The sequence below is a fragment of the Malus sylvestris genome, chromosome 5 (assembly GCF_916048215.2).
Source record: "Malus sylvestris chromosome 5, drMalSylv7.2, whole genome shotgun sequence".
Taxonomy (NCBI): domain Eukaryota; kingdom Viridiplantae; phylum Streptophyta; class Magnoliopsida; order Rosales; family Rosaceae; genus Malus; species Malus sylvestris.
The window spans coordinates 1001942-1024879 of record NC_062264.1 but is presented as its reverse complement, the minus strand read 5'-3'; the positions used below and the strand labels follow the sequence as shown (position 1 = coordinate 1024879).

Sequence of the window (22938 nt, the reverse complement as noted above, 5' to 3'; positions counted from 1 at the left end):
TTGGAGGGAAACTCTTCTGGGTTCTTGACGGTATAACGTTGACCGGTGCTCAGTAGTTTCGGGATTAGTCAAATATGGTACAAACATAGGTAAAATGTTAATTCTTTGCTTATATTTCAATGATTTGATATATACTGGTAACAATGTTGAGATGATGGAAGAGTTCAAGAAGTCTATGATGGAGGAATTTGAGATGACTGATCTCGGGCTTATGAGTTATTTTGTGGGAGTTGAAGTCATTCAAAAGGCTGATGGGAATTTTATTTGTTAGAAGAAATATGCATAGGAAATCTTTTAGAAGTTTAAAATGGCTGATTGCAAAGAGATTGGAACACCATTAGAGCCTGGATTGAAGTTATGTAAAGATATCAATGGAGTAGCAATGGATAATTCATTCTACAAGCAACTCGTGGGAAGTCTTATGTATTTGACTTTCACACGACCTGATTTAATGTATGGTGTAAGTGTCATCAGCAGGTACATGGAGAGACCAACTGAAATGCATTTGAATGCAGCAAAACGAATTCTGAGATATGTAAAAGGAACAATCGATTATGGAGTGTTCTACAATAGTCAAGGAAGTTCATATTTTGTTGGCTTCACTGACAGTGACTACGCTGGGGACATTGATGATAGGAAGAGTACTTCAGGACATGTTTTCATGCTAAATTATGGAGCAATTACATTGTCCTCAAAGAAGCAACAAATTGTGACCCTATCCACTACTGAGGCTGAGTTTGTGGCAACTGCCTCATGTGTATGTCAAGTTATTTGGCTGAGAATGATGCTAGAAGCACTTGGTGACAAGCAAGAGGGTTCAACAATCATTTTCTGTGATAACATTTATGCCATAAAGTTATCAAGAAATCCTGTAATGCATGGAAGAAGTAAGCACATTGATGTTCGCTTTCATTTTTTGAGAAATCTGTGTAATGATGGTATAGTTGAGCTCGAGGATTGCAAGAGTGTAAATCAATTGGCTGATACACTCACAAAGTCACTCTCATTTTCGAGAAATTGAAGAAGCTACTTGGAGTGCATTCACTCAAACATCTTGAGAAGGAGTGGGTTGAAAACCTGGCAGGATATGTGATGGTTGAAGAAGCTGATGAAGATTTCGTGATGCTGTCTAAACCCTAAACTGTTTTTCAGTAGAAATTAGTTTAAGAGAGGGTGTTAAGAGTTTTAGTTAAGTTTTAATTAAGTTTTTAATTAAATAATGCTGACTAATTATGTAGAGACTTAGTCAAGCACAAGTCCTAGTTTGTAGGAGTTGTGCCACAATTAGGTTTGCTTGGTTTGCTTAGGGTTGAGATCTCCACAAAATCAGCATGTGATCGTGGGAGAGAAGTTATTTGTTTTCAGTATTTTCCCTTTAAAATTGTAATCTTCCTTCAACAAATTAATGAGAATAACAGTTCAATATTTTATGTGAGTTTTCATACTTAAGAGCATTGCTAGGGTTCTTAAGTTCTGGTTATCAAAACCAATAATTTGGACATAAATCTCTACTAATTAATGAAACCCTCTTTGTCAACCAAAAGAGGGTGTGTTTGTACCATACTTGACCAATCCCGAAACTACCGAGCACCGGCCAACGCTATACTGTCAAGGACCCAAAAGAGTTCCCCTCCGACCAGGAGGCCAATCACTACTCGACACGTGTCAAGATTAGAAGCCAATCAGAGCGCAGCACGTGTCAACATCAAGAACCAATCATAACATGACACATGTCAATGTGACAAAGCTACAAGTTTTTCTATAAATAGGGGTCATTCCCCCACAATATGGCCTAATGCCATTTGTGTTAAATCATTCACAAGAACTCACTAAATTGAGAGCTTGATCCTTTGTACTTGTGTAAGCCCTTCACTACTAATAAGAACTCCTCTACTCCGTGGACGTAGCCAATCTGGGTGAACCACGTACATCCTGTGTTTGCTTCTCTGTCTCTATTCATTTACGTACTTATCCTCACTAGTGACCGAAGCAACCAAGCGAAGGTCATAAAACCTGACACTTTCTGTTGTACCAAAGTCTTCGCTGATTTTGTGCATCAACATTTGGCGCCGTCTGTGGGAATCGACACTTATTCCTACTCTCTTCAGCTGTGTCAAGCTGGTTTCTATCATTCGTACACTTTCTTTTGATCAGGCATCCCTCTCCAGCATGGGAAGCGAAGGAAGCCACAGCACACAGAATGACACCCCCCTTGCACATAGTGCGAAACAACGAAAGAAGGAAGGAAAACGAGTTCTTCTTCAAGCTAAAGTCGATGAGTTGGAAGCTCAGAACAACAAGATAGCAATGAGGAATGAGGTCCTCCAGGAGCAATATGAGAAGCTCTTCGAGACACTCCACGAAGCTAGGCAAGCTCAGACACGCGAGCTTGTTGCCCCCGTGGAAGTCAACCATCAACTGGGTGCCCTCCAACATGGAGGGTCACATGCATTCGACATAGATATCCCTGATAGGGAACAGATTACCCCTCGACTTGATAATCAACATGAGGCTTCTCTTAACCCAGTTGCTTCAACCCGAACCATGAGAAGTGGAGGGAGACACCTCTTTGCTGAAGGGGCAGAAGGATCGAAAGCCGTCTTTCGCGATTGTCGGGATTTCCTGAAGCAACGTCGAGAGAATTCCATCCATATAAGCTCAAAGATTAATGACCCAAGGATTTCCGAGAGACTCGGTCCCCTGCCACGGCCCAAGCCGGCCACCAATTTGGGGAAGGGGCAACAAGTCCCAGAGAGACATGAGGGTACAGGGGACTCAGAGGTGTTCCGACAGACATACCCTGGAAGCCAGTACAGCGAGTCCAGGGAAAAATCACATGCCCTTGATCAAACCTTCCTAATTCCAAGAGGAGATGGAGATTTACGAAAGAAAGCTCCAGTGGCACATAACTCCGCTCAGGACCCCCTTGTCCTACAACTTCTTGAGGAAGTAAACAAGTTGAAGGCTGAACGTCAGGCTGAAATACCTGACTGGAACCAACCCAGGCCTGGCCCTCTTACAAGGAGGATCCTCAACACCCCCCTTCAAGCAAAGACAAAGCAGAAGCTTGGCTTGCAACTTTATACTGGGAAAAAGGACCCGATTGAGCACCTTAACCTCTTTGAGTCCACCATGGCATACCGGATGCACACCGACGAAGAGCGATGTCTTCTCTTCCCCTCCACCCTTTCTGGTGGAGCTCTAAATTGGTATTGTCGTCTTACACCTGAGACGGTAGACTCATTTGAGGAATTGAGGAAACTATTTGTTTCCCAACACATTTTCCAAACCGATCGCTTGCACTCTGCAGATGACTTGTACACTATCCGCCAGAAGCCAGACGAGTCATTACGTATGTATGCTGGCCGCTTCAGCCATGAATACTCCCGGTGTGCCGAGGCAGACGACAAGACTGCCCTCAAAGCCTTCACGGCAGGCCTACGTGATTGTTTCTTTAAATACATGATCAATGCCAATACTTGGAAGACTTACTCTGAGGTGATGGCGCATGCTTATAACCATGCCTCCGCCGAGGCAAAGACATATCAGGAGAAACCCCCTACAACCATCCTTTATCAACAAGTGGGAGGTGGAAGCCAGACTCACCTAAATGAGAAGACCTCGACTTCCCAAACAGCAGTGGCACCTCCTCATGCCTTGCATAATGCTTCACCGAATCAACAGACATATCAATTTCAAGGCAAGAGGAAGGATTTCCATCCTCACCACTCTTCTTTCAGTAAAAAGAGTAAGGGACACTATCCCGATAACCAAGGGAATCGCCACAATAACGCTCGCCCCCAGGCAGTCAATGCAGTGGGTCAAACCCGCGTCAAGATACCCCCTACCCCAAGGTATGAGACATACACGCCCTTGAATGCCACATGCGCGGCCATTTACCCCAGCATAGCTCACCTGATACCAAAGCCAAAGCCGAGGCACCCAGATTACACGCCCCCGAATAACGCGGGCACGTTTTGTTGCTACCATGAGCATAACGGCCATGATAGCGAGAAATGTATCATCCTCCGTATCGTATTGAAGCTTTGGCACGAGAAGGAAAAATTGATCAATTCCTTCTTCACCCTCAAAGGGATAACCGTAACCAACGCCAGGTGAATGTCATATATTCCATAAGCGGCGGCACACCCATATCTGAATCTTTCAATAGGGCCATGAAAAACAGTGAACGAAGTCTGAGGCCTGGTCACCAAGTGTTTCACGTGGAAGACGTCAGGGGAGGGAAGTATCAAAAACCTAACTGGGATCCGATATGTTTCTACCCTGAGGAAGAAAGAGGCATCATCTACCCTCATAACGACCCATTGATCGTGGAGGCTCACATAGCCAACTTTGATGTTCGACGAATCCTCGTAGACACAGGGGCTTCGGTCAATATCATGTTTGTCGAAGCTTTCAGGGCACTCAGTGTAGCTGAACACTTGCTCGATCGCTCGATTTCCCCTCTGATAAGCTTCTCCGGTGATATCGTGCAACCCTTAGGGAGCATACATTTACCCTTTACTATTGGTACAGGCCCTTACACGGCTACCATTACCACTAACTTCCTAGTGGTTGACTGCCCAACGGCATACAATGTCATCTTTGGGCGCACAGGCATCAATGATCTCAAGGCTATGGTATCCACGCATATGCTGTTGATGAAATTTCCAACCCCCCATGGCAACGGCTACATCAGAGGAGATCAGCTTAGTGCACGATCATGTTACAACACTTCAGTTAAGCAACAACACTTGCCCGGACCCAAGGAAACCCTGTCTGTACATGACCAAGTCACAAAGACCAGCCTAGATGAAGCGACCTTGGATCTTCCTGATAGCAACAATCAACCCGATGATCCTCGAGATGACTCTTTCACCCAGCAAGCCCAACCTGCTGAAGAGTTGGAGAAGGTACCTATCTCAAGAGATCATCCAGACCGCATGGTGAATATTGGCACCACATTGTCACCACCCCTTCGGTTAGCATTGATATCTTTTTTGAAAGAGAACACTGAAGTCTTCGCCTGGTCATACGAGGACATGCCAGGCATCTCTCCCGATGTCATCTGTCATCGTTTGAGTATTGACCCCAAGATCAAGCCGGTGAGACAGAAGCGAAGATCTTATGATGCTGAACGATACGAGGCAATGAAAGCAGAAGTTGAAAAACTCAAAGGCATAGGCTTTGTCCGCGAAGTCAATTACCCGACATGGGTAGCAAATGTGGTCCTTGTTAGGAAAAATCCGACCAAAGAAAGTCTTTCGCTTCAAAAGGTCTTGTGGAGGATGTGTGTTGACTACACCGACCTAAACAAAGGGTGTCCGAAAGATAGTTTCCCTCTTCCTCTTATTGACAGGCTTATAGACTCTACGGCAGGGTGTGAGCTCTTGAGCTTTATGGACGCTTATTCAGGATACAACCAAATCCTCATGAACCCCTCAGACCAAGAACACACGGCCTTCACTACTGACAGGGGACTATATTGCTATAAAGTCATGCCTTTCGGCCTAAAGAATGCAGGAGCAACTTATCAGAGACTGGTCAATTCAATGTTCGCTGAACAAATTGGGAAGAACATGGAAGTTTACGTTGATGATATGCTCGTCAAAAGCAAACATGCTGACCAACACATCACCGACTTATCTGAAACTTTCACCATTCTAAAGAGGTATCGAATGAGGTTGAACCCCAACAAATGTGCCTTCGGCGTGGGCTCTGGCAAATTCTTAGGCTTCATGATTAGCCAACGAGGCATTGAAGCTAACCCTGAAAAGATCAAAGCAATCCTCGACATGAAAGAGCCAATAACTTCAAAAGACATCCAAAGCCTTACTGGCAAGGTGGCAGCCTTAACCAGATTCATCTCTAAGGCCACAGACAGATGTGCTCCTTTCTTCAAAGCACTCAAGGGAAATAAGAAGTACATTACATGGACGGAGGAATGTGCCAAGGCATTCAGGAACCTCAAAGAGTACATGAGTAAAGCCCCTCTGCTCTCCAAACCAGAAGTTGGTGACACTCTCATCATCTATCTATCGGTTTCGGCTTCAGCAGTCAGTTCTGTTCTTATTCGAATGGACAGTGGTGTCGAACGGCCCGTCTACTACGCTAGCAAGGCCCTACAAGATGCGGAGACACGATACTCCAACATTGAGAAATTAGCTCTAGCATTGGTCATGTCTGCTCGGAAACTTCGCCCTTATTTCCAAGCACACGCCATCATCGTGCTTACCAATCACCCTCTTCGACAGATACTCCAGAGTCCTGACACGTCTGGGCGAATGATCAAATGGGCGATAGCATTGGGTGAGTTTGACATCTCCTACCAACCAAAACCAGCCGAAAAAGGTCAAGCAGTAGCAGATTTCATCGCCGACTTCACATATCCTGTTGACATTGCTTCTACACCTGAAGCAGTAGCTTCATTACCATCGGAAGCTCAGAAAGTAGAATCAACGACCTCAGCATGGAGTCTGTATGTTGATGGCTCATCCAACCAACAGGGCTGTGGAGCGGGACTAGTCTTGACTACGCCCGACAAAGTAGCAATGGAGTATGCTCTTCGTTTCAAATTCAAGGCATCAAACAATGAGGCCGAGTATGAAGCCCTTCTGGCAGGATTACGTTTGGCCAAACACCTCGGGGTTAAACAAATTGATATTTTCAGTGACTCCCAATTAGTGGTCAACCAGGTTACCAACAACTTTGATGCTAAGGACAGCTCCATGGCAGCATATCTTGCGTAAACACAACTTTTGCTCAAGCACTTCCACTACCAGATCACCCAAGTTCCTCGAGCGGCAAACAGTCATGCAGACGCCCTGGCTCGCCTCGCCTCAGCTGTGGAAGACAAGATTGGAAGAAAAATTCATGTCGAACTGTTGGCAACACCAAGCACCATGGCCGCAGAAGTATGCAACTTACAACAGGGGGATAGTTGGATCACCCCGATCTATAATTTCCTTGCTCATGGCACCCTCCCAAATGATAAAGTCCAGGCTAAGCAAATTCGATACAAGTCTACCCGCTACCTGATCATCAATGATCAACTCTATAAGCGAGGTTTTAGCCTGCCATACTTAAGGTGTCTTACACCTGCCGAGGCGGAAATCGTCCTTCGGGAAATACATGAGGGAGTCTGTGGAGATCATGCTGGATCTCGGTCCCTAGCACACAAGACTTTTCGCCAAGGATATTACTGGCCAACACTCCACCAGGATGCCATCAAAGTATCCCGCTCATGTGACAAATGTCAACGATATGCAACTATTCCTCATTCCCCTCCAGAGCCTCTTACTCCTATGATCAGCCCTTGGCCCTTCGCCCAGTGGGGACTTGATTTGATCGGCCCAATGCCGGCAGGGAAGGGCAAAGTCTGTTACGCAGTCGTTGCAGTGGACTACTTCACAAAGTGGGCCGAAGTAGAACCCTTGGCAACCATTACTGAGGCAAAGATAGAAGACTTCGTGTGGAAGAACATCATTTGTAGATTCGGCATTCCCAATGCGATAGTCACTGACAATGGGCGACAGTTTGACAACAAGAAGTTCAGGTTGTTCTGCTCTAAGTTCAACATCAACTTATGCTTTGCCTCTCCAGCTCATCCCCAGTCTAATGGACAAGTTGAGGCCATCAACAAAATAATCAAGCGCACTTTGAAAACCAGCTTGGACAAAGCTAAAGGCTGTTGGCCAGAATTTGTACCCCAAGTTCTTTGGTCATATCGCACTTCATATCGGACTTCAACAGGAGAAACTCCATTCTCACTTGCCTTTGGCACAGAGGCGGTTGTCCCTGTTGAGCTCGAGCAAGCAACATTCCGAGTCCAGAACTACATTCAAAGTGAAAATGACAAACAACTCACCCTCAACTTGGATTTAGTCGAGGAACACAGAAACCAAGCTCACTTGAGGAATGTCGCCTACAAGCAGCGCATCTCCAACTATTATGACTCTAGGGTCAAGCCTCGTTCTTTCAAAATAGGAGACTGGGTCTTAAAGAAAAGATTACTCTGCGACAGAGTCCCGAGTGAAGGCACACTTAGTCCAAACTGGGATGGACCGTATGAAGTCATTGGCATCAGTTGCCCTGGCTCTTACACACTTAGAAGCTCCGATGGCAAGACCCTTGGCCATCCATGGAACGCTGATCACTTGAAGTATTACTACAAATAGACTCACGATGTACAAGTGTTGAGCTATAGCCGTTCGGCATCCTATGTAATGAAGGCCATTTGGCAATGAATTCAATAAAGAGGTAATTTAGCCAACTCAGCCCTCACTCTTTTACATTCCTAGCAATGGAACACTCAAGTGTTGAAACCTCAAAGCAGATATATCCAACTCGAAACAAAATCTAAGTATGTGTCGACAAGACTATACAAAGAAAGGAACAACCAAACAAGGGCTTATATCCAAACAATAGATCTATTCATACATAGCCAAACATGCATTAATAATAGTGCAAACACTCATAAACACCTAAAATCCAAAACTCTCAAGCTTATAACATGGGCACATGTTATACACACATCAGACTACTATATCCAGAATACATGCAGATAGTAAAGACACTGCTATTCATTCTCATCTGAAGCCGAACCCCTGGCAGTATCACTCCGCGTCCTACCATCATCCTCTGCATCCCCAAGACCCTCTTCACCATGCTGAGTCTGTGCATCAGCACTACCTTCATTATCAGACTCATCTTCGCTGCTAGGATCAACAGCAAGGACAAATGTCTCGCCCTTTCGATGATGCTCATCTATATCTTCGTGGTATTTTTGAAGAATGCTCCCATCATCATAACGATCAAGGACGGCCATCCATTTCCTTTTTTCAAAGCGAGCTTCTTGAGCACAATGGGGTTTAATAGCAAGATGAAAGGTCGAAGAACTTAAGTATTCTTGCACAGCAGCCTCCCTTTCAGTTGGAATGCTCTTCTCCAGTTCAGAAATCTCAACTAAGGCACCATCCAATTCTCCCCTAACCTTGGATACCTCCAAGGTAGCCACCTCCAACTGTTTTTTAGTTGCCTCAAACAATTTCTTAAGCCTTAGGTTCTCACCATTTCGCCTTTTCAAGCTCTCCATGGTTTCGTCCTTCAGTTGGAGAGCCTGAGTCAAAAGTCCCTTATTCCTTCGGGCCTCATCCACAAGCTGCTTATTCTCCTTCAGTTTTGCCTTGTACCGCTCAACCTCTTGCAGTCTGTCGTGATACTCGGCTATGACCTGCATGGCAAGACGATCATCACTACCTAAATAATGATAATAAAGAGGAAAAAGTAAGGAAATGACAAAGTAACACTCACATATGAAGACAGCTTCAACATCCGGTCGCAATCCGATTCATCCTTAGCTAAGGGCTCTCCGAGCTCATCGAAGGCGAATCGACGCCCTGCCAAGCAATTGTTGATATCCCCAAAATCCTTTGGCCGCGTGGCAACCCTCAAGTCCTTCCACGGGACACTGCCAGCTCTTTCCTTGCCTTTCCCCTCATGGCGGGAACCGGGATCATTTTCCTGGACAGTGTGCTCCATAGTAAGAGGAGGAGGCAACAGTCGGCTCCCTTCTCCTACAACTACGGCAGCAGCATTTTCAACGGCCTCGACTCCAGTCTTCCTAAAGGCAGGCCCCTTAAGGACCCCATCTTGGGACTTAGGTCTAACGGATGGTTCCCCTCGGAACTTATGAATTTTCTTATGCGGTAGGATGTCTTCCGAAGGAACTAACACTGGTGCTTTCCTTTTATGGGTGCTAGTCCCTGTTTTCTTGCTTACCTTCTCCACTGCATAAGGAAAATCAAAATAAGAAATACAACTTTCCAAATAAAGTAAGGAATTGAGCTAAGTTTACATGAAGGATACAACTTACTCGATCGTCCCTGGCTCTCGGAAACTAAGGGTTGGAAACCGTACCGACGAAATAAGGGTCGTAGCTTGCTTAAGTGTCTATCCTCTTTGGGCACCCTCAACACCTTCTCTATGTCAGATAGCTCCTGCCCAAACAGTTGGATGGTGCCCCGCGTCACTACATGAAGCAAAGTGTTAGAAGCAAGAAAAGACCACAACAAATAGCAAATAGTACGAACGGTTGATACGTTACAACCTACAGTCTGGAAGTGAGTAAGCACACGTCGCTCAGGCGTGACACCCTTATCATACTCCCAATCATTATACAGAAAGCACCAACGGTTTTTCCATGTGTAGTATGCCTTTTTCTTACCATACACAATACGCTCTCTCTCACTCCGACATGCACACTCGGCATAACCAGTGCATGATTTTGCTGGGCGCATCTTGTAACAGTAACGCCACTGATGGAAGGAAGGCTCACACAACCCACACTCCATCCAAATGATATAAAATCCAATCAAAGTATCCCAGAAACCAGGATTGAGTTGCCCAGGTGCATATCCGATCAAAGATAACATCTTTTGCAACCACGGATGTAAAGGTAGTCTCACCCCTAAAGTCAGTAATATCTGGGTGTAGAACATAACATGACCCTGGGGAGGCTCAGAAGGCCATTCTTCATCATGTACCAAACGTATCCCTACACTACGAGGGATATTACATGACTGCCTTAGCGCCTCAACCTGCTTCTCATTATTTAACAAGTTATTCTTTAGATGGTCTGCTGTGAACTCAGAGCGAACTATGGTATGGCATCAAAAACAACCCCCTCACCCAACGCCATGGAGGAAGAACTAGCAATAGCTAAAGTTCGACGGTTGGGAAGATCATCCAATGTTTCTCTAGTACAGGACTCTAACAAAGACCCTGAAGACTCCGACATTGCAGACTCAGACTTAGAGCTAAAGCTAGAAGAGCCCTCATCACTAGAACTTCCAGGCTCTGACATCTACAATAAGAAGAAACAAATTCTATCACTACATGCATGATCAAAACATAAGGAAGTTCCTATATTACCCACATGAAGATGGTGCAAATCGATGCCGGAACCCTTCTCAATCAGAAAGCAATCCGTCTTCCACAGTCACTACAAAACAAGCAAATGAAGACCGTGTCAAGCGCCAAAAAAAAAAAAAAAAAAAAAAAAACAGCTTCATCCAGAAAGCTTCACCTACAAAGCTTCACCTAAAAAAAACTTCACCTAGAAAGCTTCACCTACATAGCTTCACCCAGAAAGCTTCATCTACAAAGCTTCACCATCAAAGTTTCACCCAACAAGCTTCACCTACAAAAGCTTCACCAAAAAAAAAAACTTCACCTCCAAAAAGCTTCACCCAAACAGCTTCACCTAAAAAAGCTTCACCTACAAAGCTTCACCTAAAAAAAACTTCACCTAGAAAGCTTCACCTACATAGCTTCACCCAGAAAGCTTCATCTACAAAGCTTCACCTAAAAAAACTTCACCTAGAAAGCTTCACCTACATAGCTTCACCCAGAAAGCTTCATCTACAAAGCTTCACCATCAAAGCTTCACCTCCAAAGCTTCACCTACAAAGCTTCAACACAAAACCTTGCTCCAAATAAACAAATTTTGTTCACAAAACCCAAGATGCCCTTGAACTTGTACAAAAACACTTGGGTAAACATAAACATTTTTTGTTTTACACCCACAAGGGCCCAAAATTTTCCTTCTTATTTATTCACTTATATATGTTCCCAAACATATTATGATAGATCAAATAATAATTCAAAGTCCAAAATTTAGTTATGGACAAAAATACAAGCAATTCACCAGTACTGAAGTTGCTACAAAAACTGGAATCTTCCCCAGCCTAGAAATCCAACAAAGCTTCGCCTCCTTTTCTCTATCAAATTTTTGCAGCTGCTGCTTTTCTCCAATGGAGCTGAATTTTGGACACCCTCTAGTTCTTGAGCAGATGAACAACTTTCAAGAAGGAACCATTTCTGTTTGAGCCACGGAAATTAAAGTGTTGAAGCTCCAAGCATGACAGTCGGATTCTTGCAGATTTCGAAGCTGCTGTGATGTTTCGAAGATCTGGAAATATTTAACCATTAGTTCATTCTGAAGTTTTGATATGTTATGAAAGAGACGATGAGGAACAACTTCAATGAAGAAAGCATGCTGATCTGAACAATAGAAAATGGAGTTTCGAAGCTCACAACAAATCTGACGGGTTGACAGAAAAATAATAACCAGTCATTCATCATACCTGAATTTCTTGAGTTATACAGCTCCGAGGGATCTCAATTTTGGATATGTTGTAGTTCACAAGTTAAGGAAGAACTTCAATGAAGAAAGCATGCTGATCTGAACAATAGAAAATGGAGTTTCGAAGCTCACAACAAATCTGACGGGTTGACAGAAAAATAATAACCAGTCATTCATCATACCTGAATTTCTTGAGTTATACAGCTCCGAGGGATCTCAATTTTTGATATGTTGTAGTTCACAAGTTAAGGAACAACTTCGATGAAGAAAGTATGTTGATCTAAGCAAGAGAAAATGGAGTTTTTGAAGCTCACAACAGGTCTGACGTGTTGACAGACAAATGATGACCAATCACTCGTCGTACCTGAATTTCTAGAGTTGTACTGATCTGATGGCTCTCAAATTTGGATATGTTGTAGTTCAGGAATTAAAGAACAACTTTCATGAAGACAACTTTGTGATTCGAGCTACAGATGATGGTCTTATATTGAAAACCAATTCAGGGTGTTAGGGGAAATGAAAAACAATTCCACCAAAGAAACATCATTATGATGTTTCATCATTATGGTGTTTTCATCATTATGATGCTTTCATCATTGTGATGCTTCCATCATTGTGATGCTTCCATTATGATTGTAATGCACCAACGGTTACACCCTCTATCATAGCAGTATGTGTGTGTATCTCCCTATAGTCATCATGTGCAAGACTATCGTAGTCAGATGGCTTTCCATAAAACAGCTACCAACCGTTACACCTTCTGCAATTCCACTTATTCGGGCCTAGTAACCTTCATAAACAAAATATATGAAGAAAAAGTCCGGGGCTACCACTTAGAAAACAAAAGAATGAAGTTTTGGTACTTACGACATGGACTATTAGCAAGACACCTCATTCGTCAACTCCCTCGACTAGAGACTTGGGGGACTCCCACCATATGCTACTACGCCTTGGTACTCAAAAGTTCGTGACTACTCAGTGACTTGGATTTTTCAAGTCTCCAACCGAGAAGTTTTCCTCACTCGGGAAATTAAGGGAACACTACCTCAAACTACATGCTTCACTCACAAAGCTTCAACAATACAGGTTTCAACAAAAGCAAAAATTCAAAGAACTTTATGAAGAAGGCTTTGGTGTATTTAACACAATATGTTGAAATGAAGCAAAGCTTATTTATTAATATTTTCGATAAGCCACAAATATGTACATATACATGAGTCAAAATAAACAAACAAAAGGGAGCCTTCACAAAGGTTGCTTAGGGGAAGTCTCAGCAGTCGGTAGAGCCCCAGAAAGAGAAAGCACCGGAGGGTGGTTATCCGGAGCCTCAGTACTTGACAAAACCCCAGAAGGATGAGGCATTGGAGGTTCATCATTTGAAGCTTCATTACCAGATACAGCCCCAGAGGACGAAGGCAATAAATGCCTTTGGAACAAACCCACAAACCGCTGATGATCAAGTAAAACCTTACCATCAGATTCCTTCATCTGGTCAAGCTTCCTCTTCATGTTTGTAGCATAGTCATGGGCGAGCCGGTGCAACTGCTTATTCTCATGCTTGAGCCCTCTAATCTCCTGTTTGAGACTCATCACTTCAGCAGCCAATGATTCAACTTGGCGAGTTCTAGCAAATAGGCGTTGGGCCATATTAGACACAGAACCTGCACACTGAACACTAAGAGCCAGAGAGTCCTTAACAGCCAACTCATCAGACCGTTTGGAAAGTAGTCTGTTATCTTTGGGAGTGAGAAGGTTCCTGGCCACCACTGCAGCGGTCATATCATTCTTCATCACAGAATCCCCAACGGTAAGAGGACCAGTAGGGGATATGAAGGATGGGCGCCATATGTTGTCTGGAGAAGGCGTGGCTGTCTCTTCTCCAAGGTTCAAGTCAAAACGACGGTCAGAGGGTCCAGACATTTTCAAATGTGTTGAAGAAGGAAGAGGTCAGACAAATCAAGATCTTAGAAGTGCAAGAAATGAGCTTCTACTGGTAGAGATTCAAGTGTGCTGTGGAACTTAATGCCAGCCTCTATAAAAATCTGCACTCGACGGAGCTTCAGAAATCGAAGAGGCGTTTGCTTTCTCAAAAGCTGGGCTGCTCAGAGACCACGAGGGCCGATCTCAGAAATCGAAGAGGCATTTGCTTTCTCAAAAGCTGGGCTGCTCAGAGACCACGAGGGCCGATCTCAGAAATCGAAGAAGCACCTGCTTTTGCTGCCTCGTCAGCACCTGTCACATGCACAATCAGCTTTGCGGAAATTACGGGCAATCTGTCGAAGATTTCTGGTGAAGTAGAAAGCACGTGAATCTTACTGTTCAATCACCGCTCTCCATATGCACCATCAACTCCTCGGGTACCACATATAACTTTGTCAAAGATCTCTGACAAAGTTTAGGCACGAGTATTTCGAAGTTCCAGCTACCCTACTATTACCCATAAGGGTAAAGGAACAGCACCACTGCTTGACAACTGGAAAGTCCCTATGTGTGTCGACCTCCGTGTTTTGCGGCAAGACAGGTTGGCAAGAACGTCCAACCTTTACTCACATTCGAGAAAAGACTCTCAACATAATTACTTTCTCAAAAACCGGAGTAGCACCGCTTTCCGAATCTCGAGAGTCAGATCCTCGACGGGATTGCTTGTTCGAAAACCGAAGAGGCACAACTCTCAGAACTTCGAGAGCCAGATTTCCTTAGATAAAGCTTGTCTGTAATCTTCACTGTGACCAAGAAGGGTAAAGGAATAGCATTACTACTTGTTATTGGGAAATCCCTATATACATTGACCTCCCTCCTCAACGGACAGGCAAACCTGCAAAAATGCTCAACCCTTTCTCGCATTCGAAAAGGCACCCTCAACATAACCTCTCGAAATACTCAGCTTTATTTCCCCCCGATAATACCTCAGCAAATAAGCCACACCAAGAACAAGAGTATCTCATATCATCAGGGTCGAAAGCAAGAGTATCCCATATCATGCTTTCTCCCTGTCTTTGTCTTTGTCCTTGTCCACACCTGCAGGACAAGGAGAAAGAGAGCAGTCAGTCGGAACCTGAAATCAAACCTCCAATTTGGAACTGACTGCCTGGAGCCTTTGCCTGGTTGCTTACTTAGCATTGCTCTCGAGTACTCATCCTCAACTGCTGTCAAGGTCACGAATTCCACCGGCAAATACCTCATGACAGTTGATCAGATATTGGCTCTTTACACTGAAGCTGCCAAGCGTGGATGAGTCACTATGAAGGAATGTTCTGAAGGACCATTTAAATGCAAAGGTTGCACACCACTTCTGCCATGCAAAAGATTGAAGCAGAAGGTTCAACGGTGAGCTGAAACAGATCACTACAGCACGACACCTTTCCATACCACATTCATTATTCCGTCAACATCAAAAGTATCCCATATCATCAAGGTCGAACGTACTCTAGATTTGATGGACTTGTTTTGACCCTCAAATTTTTGAGTCGGCCTTATACTCTGAAGGGCACCAGAAAACCCTCCAGCACAGTTCAAGAATAAGCCTGTGGAAAGTTACTTCTTCAAAAGCAAAAGTATCTCATATCATCTCTTATCCATTTGCTTCTCCTTATCCTGGCAGTTGAATGAGAGACAAGGAGAATGAGAACAATCAACCAGAAGCCGACGTCAAACCTCTGATCCTGGGTTGCTTACTTGGAAGTTTGACTGCTTACCTTGTCTGTCACCTCTTTCGGCAGATCTCCTAGCTCGGCGACTTGGGGGACTCCTACTATAGGGTTTGTATCACACTTGACTAAGCCCGAAACTATAACTAGGCTTCAAGTGAAATTGATACATTACCTTGTGCGTCAACATCAGCTAAATACACCATTCCCGGATGGAGGAAAAGTACTTCCAGAGAAGGGCAGATGAAGATCAGACCACACTTCGGTACTTAGAAGTTTCGTGATTACTCAAGGGATTGGATCTTGCAAGTCCCCAACCGAGGAGTTTCCCTCACTCGGGAACTTAGGGGAGCACTGTTTGTACCATACTTGACCAATCCCGAAACTACCGAGCACCGGCCAACGCTATACTGTCAAGGACCCAGAAGAGTTCCCCTCCGACCAGGAGGCCAATCACTACTCGACACGTGTCAAGATTAGAAGCCAATCAGAGCGCAGCACGTGTCAACATCAAGAACCAATCATGTGTTTGCTTCTCTGTCTCTATTCATTTACGTACTTATCCTCACTAGTGACCGAAGCAACCAAGCGAAGGTCATAAAACCTGACACTTTCTGTTGTACCAAAGTCTTCGCTGATTTTGTGCATCAACAGGGTGAAAAGACAAATTAGTCTTTTATCACAAAAAAAATAAATATGATGGGCAATAATGTAATTTCACAAGTTCAAATTTTACTGTTTTTTATTGAAACCTCATCTACAGGTGATGTTAAAATACCTCCAATATTAAAAAAAAAAATACCAAAAACAGAAACCTCCCACTCCTCCTATGTTCTCTCTCTCCCTCTCTCCCCTCTCATTCTCATTTTCTAAAAAAATGTGTTCATACACAAAAAGTGTGTAAGCAAATGCTAATCTAAATTAATTAAACTAAGCAAATCAAATCAAATGAAATAGATGTCACTTAATACTAAGGTCTAGTAGTATTTCTCATTACTTATAAATGAGAGGTCTTAAGTTCGATTCTCGCAAAAAACAAATTCGAATCACATTATTATGGCTCACTCATTGTGAGGCTTAGGGCTGGTTTGGTATTGCTGTGCTTTGAAAAAAGGCTGCTGTGAGAATAAGCGGTTGTGCTATGAGAATAAGCGGTTGTGCTATGAGAATAAGCGGCTGTGAAATAAATCAGCAGAGTGTTTAGTAAACTTTTTTGTAAAAGTGTTTTTGGAAAAAAAAAAAGTCTGATAGTGGGTATTTTCATTAAAGGAGCACTGTAGCTCCGTGTGATTTGAAAAAAAGCCAGTTTTCCAAAGCTGCAAATAGCAGCTTCAGCTTTTTCCTTTGATTTCAGCTTATTCTAACAGCAGCTTCCAAAATAAGTCATTTTTTTTTCAGTTTACCAAACACCTAAAACCCTCACAGTTTTTTTTCATGGGTGTTTTTTTTTTAAGCACCTCACTCCCAAACCGCCCCTTAGTCCACTCCCCTACCATAATATTGCTTGTTAAAAAAAAAAAAAATCAAATGAAGTAGGTGAGATATAGATGAAAGAATAAATGGTAAGTTTTATTTTTAAGTCATTCAATTGTTTTTCTTTTTCATAAAATATTTAATTAAATGCATAGGCAATTATGGATAGTTAAATTGACACATGACAATGACATGAAGGGGGTGATAATGATCACCTTGGGTTAGGTAAAGGGAGAGAATCCTAGTCCATCAAAACTGATGAACACTCAAGTATGCCAATTGCCCACCTATTGGATGGGCTTAACTCCCATGGACCAAGTAGTCGGGGTAAAATGGCTTGAGGCTTTGCTTGAGGTGATCTAATGATATGTTGGCATTAGACACGTTTTATTTTATTTTGCGTTGGGTGCATGGCCTGCACTTGTGATTAGGGGAGAGTGACTGACCAAAAAGTGCCTGCGGGACTTGGCATTGTAGGCCACATTAATCTGTCTTTCATGTGGGCTGTTGGATTTCTTAGATTTGATGGTCCTTGTTAATCTATCTTTTTTAATTTAGAAAAAAAATGTAAAAAGGGGTTGAGCCCACGTGGCACAACCTGGGGTGTTGGGTTGCAAAAACTTATAATCCAACGGTCTATGTTATTCATTTAGAAAAAAATTAAAAACAAAGCACAGAAAAATGAGAAAATATCTAAACTTAGGAGAGTTTGAAATTATACATGATATTAATTTTTCTCAATTTTTTTTAATGCCAATGGTTCGGACAATTCATTTCCAGAGTAAAAATACTTTTAAACTGCCAATTGCATGATAACCCGAGCAATTACCGCCCTTAAGTTTGATACGCTCTTTGTGTCTTGAATATTTTTGAGTTTTGACCGTCATCGTATCGTATCCGTAGATGAGATCTGCCAGCCTACCTGCCTCTTCACTTCCTACTTGTCACTTCCCACTTGCCTGCCCTTCCTTCTTTGCTTCTTTCTCTCTGAATCTGTAGACTGTCTGTGTACACTTCCATTAGACAAATCTTCTCTCTTCTGGGTTTTGGGTTTTGTCCAAATTAAACTTCTACTTGTCCAGTTATCATAAGTATTAGCCATTTCTCAAGATATTAGTAATAATCAGATTCGATTCGATTAGATTAAATTTGTAGTGAAGAAGGAAGGATGTGTTAATAATCATGTATATCCGAGGTCGTCTTCTGCTAATTCAGAATCTTGTAACAACAGTAAGTCATCATCATCAAGGGAGGAAAGTTGGTTCAAGATGTACCAATTCTTGGTGTTTTGCATCCCCATCTTGTTCACTTTCATCCTCCTTTTCGTCTTCTACTTGTTCTATATTCGCCCTCGACGCCTCAGTTGGTCCTCCCTCCGAACGACAACATCTCTTCCGCCTCCGGGGAATCACACTGTAAGTGTTACCTCATTCTTTCATTCATTCTTCCATTTATATATGTTTCTTAAATTGGCTTCCTGCCTGCAACTGTCAGGTTGAGTTGGGGTTGAAGAAAGAGCTCAGGGAGATGCTGCCCATTATTGTATATAAGGAGAGCTTCTCCGTCAGAGATACACAGTGAGTGGGGTTTCTTTTTCTTTCCTTAATTCTTAGTTAATATTGCCTTTTTTTTTAATTTTTTGTTTTTATTATTTAACTTTGAGGAATGGGAATTCAATCGATTGTTTCAGTATCCTGGAAACATGGAATCAATCAATGGAATTATCATTTGAATGATACGGTAACTGAATTGTGGGCCAAGCTGATAAGAAAATTATCAGCTTGGCTTTCAACATGATATCTTCAGTAAAAGCAATATAGACGATGAGTTCTAATATGATTAGAATTTGAAATTGACAGAAATGCTTTTCATTGAACATGGTAAAAGCAATATAGATGAGGTCAAGTTTGGTATTTTAAGTACAGTTTTTGGTGCGGGGATAATAGAAAGTTATAGCTTGCGTATCGGTTCATCCTTCTTGACATATGCTATGTTTGGTAGTCGCCAAAAAGGAATATCATTGATTCATAGTGTAAATATCATTCTTCAAGCCTGGAAGAACTTTACCGAAGCAAAGGGTCCATATTTGGATGTTTCCTGATGAGCATTAACAATTTGTCTTGTGTAATACAATAAAGAATCATATGGAGCTACTTATTTTTATATTTTCTGATCTTTTAGTTTTCAGTTGATTATAACATTTTAAAAGCTACTGTTTTTACATTTCATTGATTTCAATATGATAGCAATGAGTTATTGACATTTTTTCGTGTGTGGAGATTTGACTCCAGTAGTGAGATCACTGGTCATTATGTTGTTCTAAGTAATCTCATATTATGCCACAGAAAGAGACAAGAGTGATATAGTAAGTTGACAAGATGACTATCCACAAATTAGTCTTCAGAATTCCTAAGGATAATAATGCGAATCTTTCCAGATCCATGTACCAATTAGCCTATAAAAGGGGCTACTTTGTAAGCTTTTAAATGTTAGAGAACAGAAATTCTAGGTTTCCTGCTTGTGTGTGAAGCACAACAACCTTGGAGTGATTCCAAGGCATCTTCCGCGTCAAGTTGAAGGCCCATGTGATGCCGGAATTTTTCTAACTTCTCTATTGGAGTGATTCAATACACCTTTGGTGTGATGCCACAGGCCTGAGTGAGTTCTATTCTATTTATCTATCCCTTCTTATTGTCCTACATCACAAGAGTTGTGAAACAATGAGTGTATGTACTTCATACAACAAAAACCAAGCCTTATCCCACCAAGTGGGATCGGCTGTATGAAAATCCGTAAGAAGGAATATTAAAACAGACAAGGCTATAGGAATGACTTATGTGAATGATTGGTCGTCGTCGTTGGTCGTCGTACCCAGTGCACAAGGCTCCCGCTTTACGCAGGGTCTGGGAGAGGTAAATGTCGGCTAGCCTTACCCCCACTTATGTGAATGATTGTTTGTGCAAAATCAAATTGTTTGAGGCATAGGCTTTAGTTTCCAAATAAGTATGATTTAATTTCTCTGAATCATTTTCCTTTGATGCAATTATACCAACCACACAACCCCTCACTCCTACCTTGATTTCTCATCGGTACTGAAACTTGATGATAAGGAATTATATTTTCAGGATATTACTATAAAACAAAACAAAATAGGAAAGTAACGGTGATGGTGACATCTTGTGGTTGTTTAGACTTTGGAATAATTTATCATATTTAAACTAGAACGCTTATTGTCCATAATTTTATATTTAGCATGATGTGTTTGCAGTGGTTTACAATAGCTTCAAATTTACTTCCAGTATAGTGTGCTATTTTTAGATGAAAATAGTGCCTTCAAATCTTAAGCTTTCTCTCAACAAATGAGGCACCTTTTGTATTTTTTTGCAGATGCTCAGTATGCCTGGGTGACTATGTAGCGGAGGATAGACTTCAACAGATACCATCCTGTGGCCATACATTTCACATTGATTGCATTGACAGCTGGCTTTCTACCCACAGCACTTGTCCACTCTGCCGCTCATCCCTCCTTTCTGCCCATAAATATCAAAATGAATCGCCTGATGTACCAGTGGAACCGAGTCATGAATCTTCTGTTGCAGTGAATAATAGTCTAACATCTCTTCTTCAGATGCCTCAGGCTTGTGAAGAAACAAAAGCTACAGAGTTTTCTGGGTTGAGGAATGGAGAACCAACAAGCGCCCAAAACAGTTCCAAAGAAGATGCAAGTTCTGAGTGGGTTGATTGCAAGAGAGGATTGAGGGATGCAGGAAATGCAACTCAAGTGCATCAGCATACTGGTGGATCATCTGGTAATTTGTGATTTGCTGAAGATTAGCTTAACTGATTTTCTTTTTCCTGCCTTCTTGCCCCCCTTTTCAGAACAGTTTGCTTAAAAATGGTTTTTCTGTTATTATTTAAATGCAATTAGCATAATTTGATTATTACATTTCCACTGAACGTCATATGGTGATGCACATTGTGCCTTTTTCTTATTTTTTGTCTTTAACTTTAAGATTATGAGACACAACTTCTTGTACTAACTCTCATTTGTGAATATGTTTAACAAATGCCTCTCATTTGCACTAGCAAGTAGTACAGAAAGTAATAAAGTAATTAATCCGTTGTATCTCCCAAGTCATCGGCCTCCACTGCTGATTGTTTGTCTGGGTAGATTGCCAGATAATAAAATCTGGTTTTAGTCATTTCCCAAACCACTTGTCAGGAAGATTGTCCAAATTGTCTCCTTCCCTGCCAATATACTAATTTTATTCCATATGATAAATTTTCAGCTAATGACATCTGGTTGTCTGTCTATCCATGCAGATGGACTTGATTTGAGGCATTAGAGCTGGTGGTACCATCAAGAATTCAATTGCTGCAGTCTGCATACTAGTATCCAAGTGAGATGCGGCGGTTAGTATAAAAGCTTCCAAACATGCCATATGTTGAGAGAATATTTGGCCATATGCTTCTGTATATAGAAGCCAAGAAGCAGCTAAAGTAAAACAAACGAGAAGATGTTTCTTTTGATGTTGAGGTCCTAGACCTCCGCATCAGCAAGGGGGGAGGTACCAAGAACAACTGATGAATGCAGGAACAAACAAAGTATATCGATGCTTTCAGATGGGAAACCACATCTTCGTTGCAGAGTTTCCAAATTGATCTGGCATTGGTCTTGCTTGGGTGGGAACGTAGTTAACAATTTTGGTTTGGTTGTAGGCAAGTTTATCCCCGTGCCCAAGAACACTGTGAGCGGCTACGATTCTCATTTGCTGAATGAATAGATAAGCGACATCCACTGTTATGTGATTGTCAATGGATTGGCGTATGAGAATTAAGACGTGATTTGAACAAGGGTTTAGTGTGCACTGAGAGCGAGCATTGTATGGTATTTTGCAAGGATTACGTAGTCTCACTAATTGAGAATATTGTCTTATTTAAATCTTCCAATCGACAATCAGAAGATATATGTTCCTCTCAGACTCATGAGCATTAAGCATAGAAGCATGGATTAGATTAGACACCCAAATAAGACCATTTAAATCTTCCAAAAAAAAACACAATTTCATCTCAATTTGTAATTACAAAATGCTAATATGGTCATTCCGTTTCTTTTGTCCTTAAATCATGAAAATTATTTTTACGAAGAATAGCGAAAATCAAACAAAAAAAGCAGCGGATATACTGAGTGTGAAAGACTAGTATTTATCATGTCATTTTCAATTCATAGTTACGCGTCCGTATTGTAACATGTATTTGTGATGGTAAGAAGACCCAAGCAAAGTCGCCAAACCCAAAGCAAGACAAGTCAAAATGTCAACCGGAAAGAACGCGTAGCGTACTACTTGACTTCACTTCTTGTTTAACTCGCATCGCATCTTATAATCCTCTCAGTTTGAACTTTGGAGTTTGGAGTCTGGAGTTTGGCGTTTGAAGTTTGAGCAGCAGCAGCAGGAGGCACCAGGTGTCTGTCTCGTCGGTCAGTCGTCACGTGTCACCGTATGCTCAAGGCTTGCCTTTTTCGGAGGTAAATCTGAATCTGTGTGTTGTTAGAACCTTTTTTGGATCTGTTTGGTTGGTCGATGAGAAATCTGTGTCTAATCTTGTAAACTCACACCGCCCTGTATTTGTACTATTTCTCCGTACCAATTAGCAAACACTCATTGACTGCAA

The 22938-nt window shown here is 42.2% G+C and overlaps 4 protein-coding genes and 1 long non-coding RNA gene across 8 annotated transcripts in view; 3 read left to right on the top strand and 2 right to left on the bottom strand.

Moving 5' to 3' along the window:
• LOC126621479 (phytolongin Phyl1.1-like) overlaps nt 1–22938 on the top strand; it is an 86439-nt gene that overhangs the window by 61739 nt on the left and 1762 nt on the right. For all 4 annotated transcript variants that reach the window (XM_050289980.1, XM_050289982.1, XM_050289979.1 and 1 more), the window contains exon 2: nt 22702–22792. In XM_050289980.1, coding sequence (XP_050145937.1) covers nt 22767–22792 — 26 coding nt within the window. In that variant the 5' untranslated portion in view covers nt 22702–22766. The remainder of the gene's footprint in view (nt 1–22701; nt 22793–22938) is intronic.
• Nucleotides 308–1021, top strand: LOC126621238 (secreted RxLR effector protein 161-like). The gene has a single exon (XM_050289639.1). The coding sequence runs from the start codon at nt 308–310 to the stop codon at nt 1019–1021; it is 714 nt and encodes a 237-aa protein (XP_050145596.1).
• On the bottom strand, nt 9190–10657 carry LOC126621477 (uncharacterized). Its single transcript, XM_050289976.1, has 3 exons — nt 10109–10657; nt 9875–10030; nt 9190–9788 (listed from the first exon to the last, which is right to left on the bottom strand). Exons 1-3 carry the CDS (start codon nt 10497–10499, stop codon nt 9259–9261), a joined length of 1077 nt encoding a protein of 358 aa, XP_050145933.1. The 5' UTR covers nt 10500–10657; the 3' UTR covers nt 9190–9258.
• Nucleotides 11590–12485, bottom strand: LOC126621485 (uncharacterized). The gene is made up of 2 exons (XR_007622991.1): nt 12147–12485; nt 11590–11971 (listed from the first exon to the last, which is right to left on the bottom strand). It is a non-coding gene; the product is annotated as an uncharacterized LOC126621485 (long non-coding RNA).
• Nucleotides 18127–22245, top strand: LOC126621483 (RING-H2 finger protein ATL58-like). Its single transcript, XM_050289987.1, has 4 exons — nt 18127–18680; nt 18760–18842; nt 20653–21074; nt 21589–22245. Exons 1-4 carry the CDS (start codon nt 18534–18536, stop codon nt 21609–21611), a joined length of 675 nt encoding a protein of 224 aa, XP_050145944.1. The 5' UTR covers nt 18127–18533; the 3' UTR covers nt 21612–22245.

What these genes read in the sequence shown, in the direction of transcription:
- LOC126621238 (XM_050289639.1), top strand. Translation starts at nt 308, where the DNA reads ATGGCTGATTGCAAAGAGATTGGAACACCATTAGAGCCTGGATTGAAG.
- LOC126621477 (XM_050289976.1), bottom strand. Translation starts at nt 10,499, where the DNA reads ATGTTCTACACCCAGATATTACTGACTTTAGGGGTGAGACTACCTTTA. An exon ending in TACTCACTTCCAGACTGTAG is followed by an intron (nt 10,031 to 10,108) that starts GTTGTAACGTAT and finishes TGCTTCATGTAG; the next exon opens with TGACGCGGGGCACCATCCAA. An exon ending in CGAGAGCCAGGGACGATCGA is followed by an intron (nt 9,789 to 9,874) that starts GTAAGTTGTATC and finishes TTCCTTATGCAG; the next exon opens with TGGAGAAGGTAAGCAAGAAA.
- LOC126621483 (XM_050289987.1), top strand. Translation starts at nt 18,534, where the DNA reads ATGTACCAATTCTTGGTGTTTTGCATCCCCATCTTGTTCACTTTCATC. An exon ending in CGCCTCCGGGGAATCACACT is followed by an intron (nt 18,681 to 18,759) that starts GTAAGTGTTACC and finishes TGCAACTGTCAG; the next exon opens with GTTGAGTTGGGGTTGAAGAA. An exon ending in TTCTCCGTCAGAGATACACA is followed by an intron (nt 18,843 to 20,652) that starts GTGAGTGGGGTT and finishes ATTTTTTTGCAG; the next exon opens with ATGCTCAGTATGCCTGGGTG.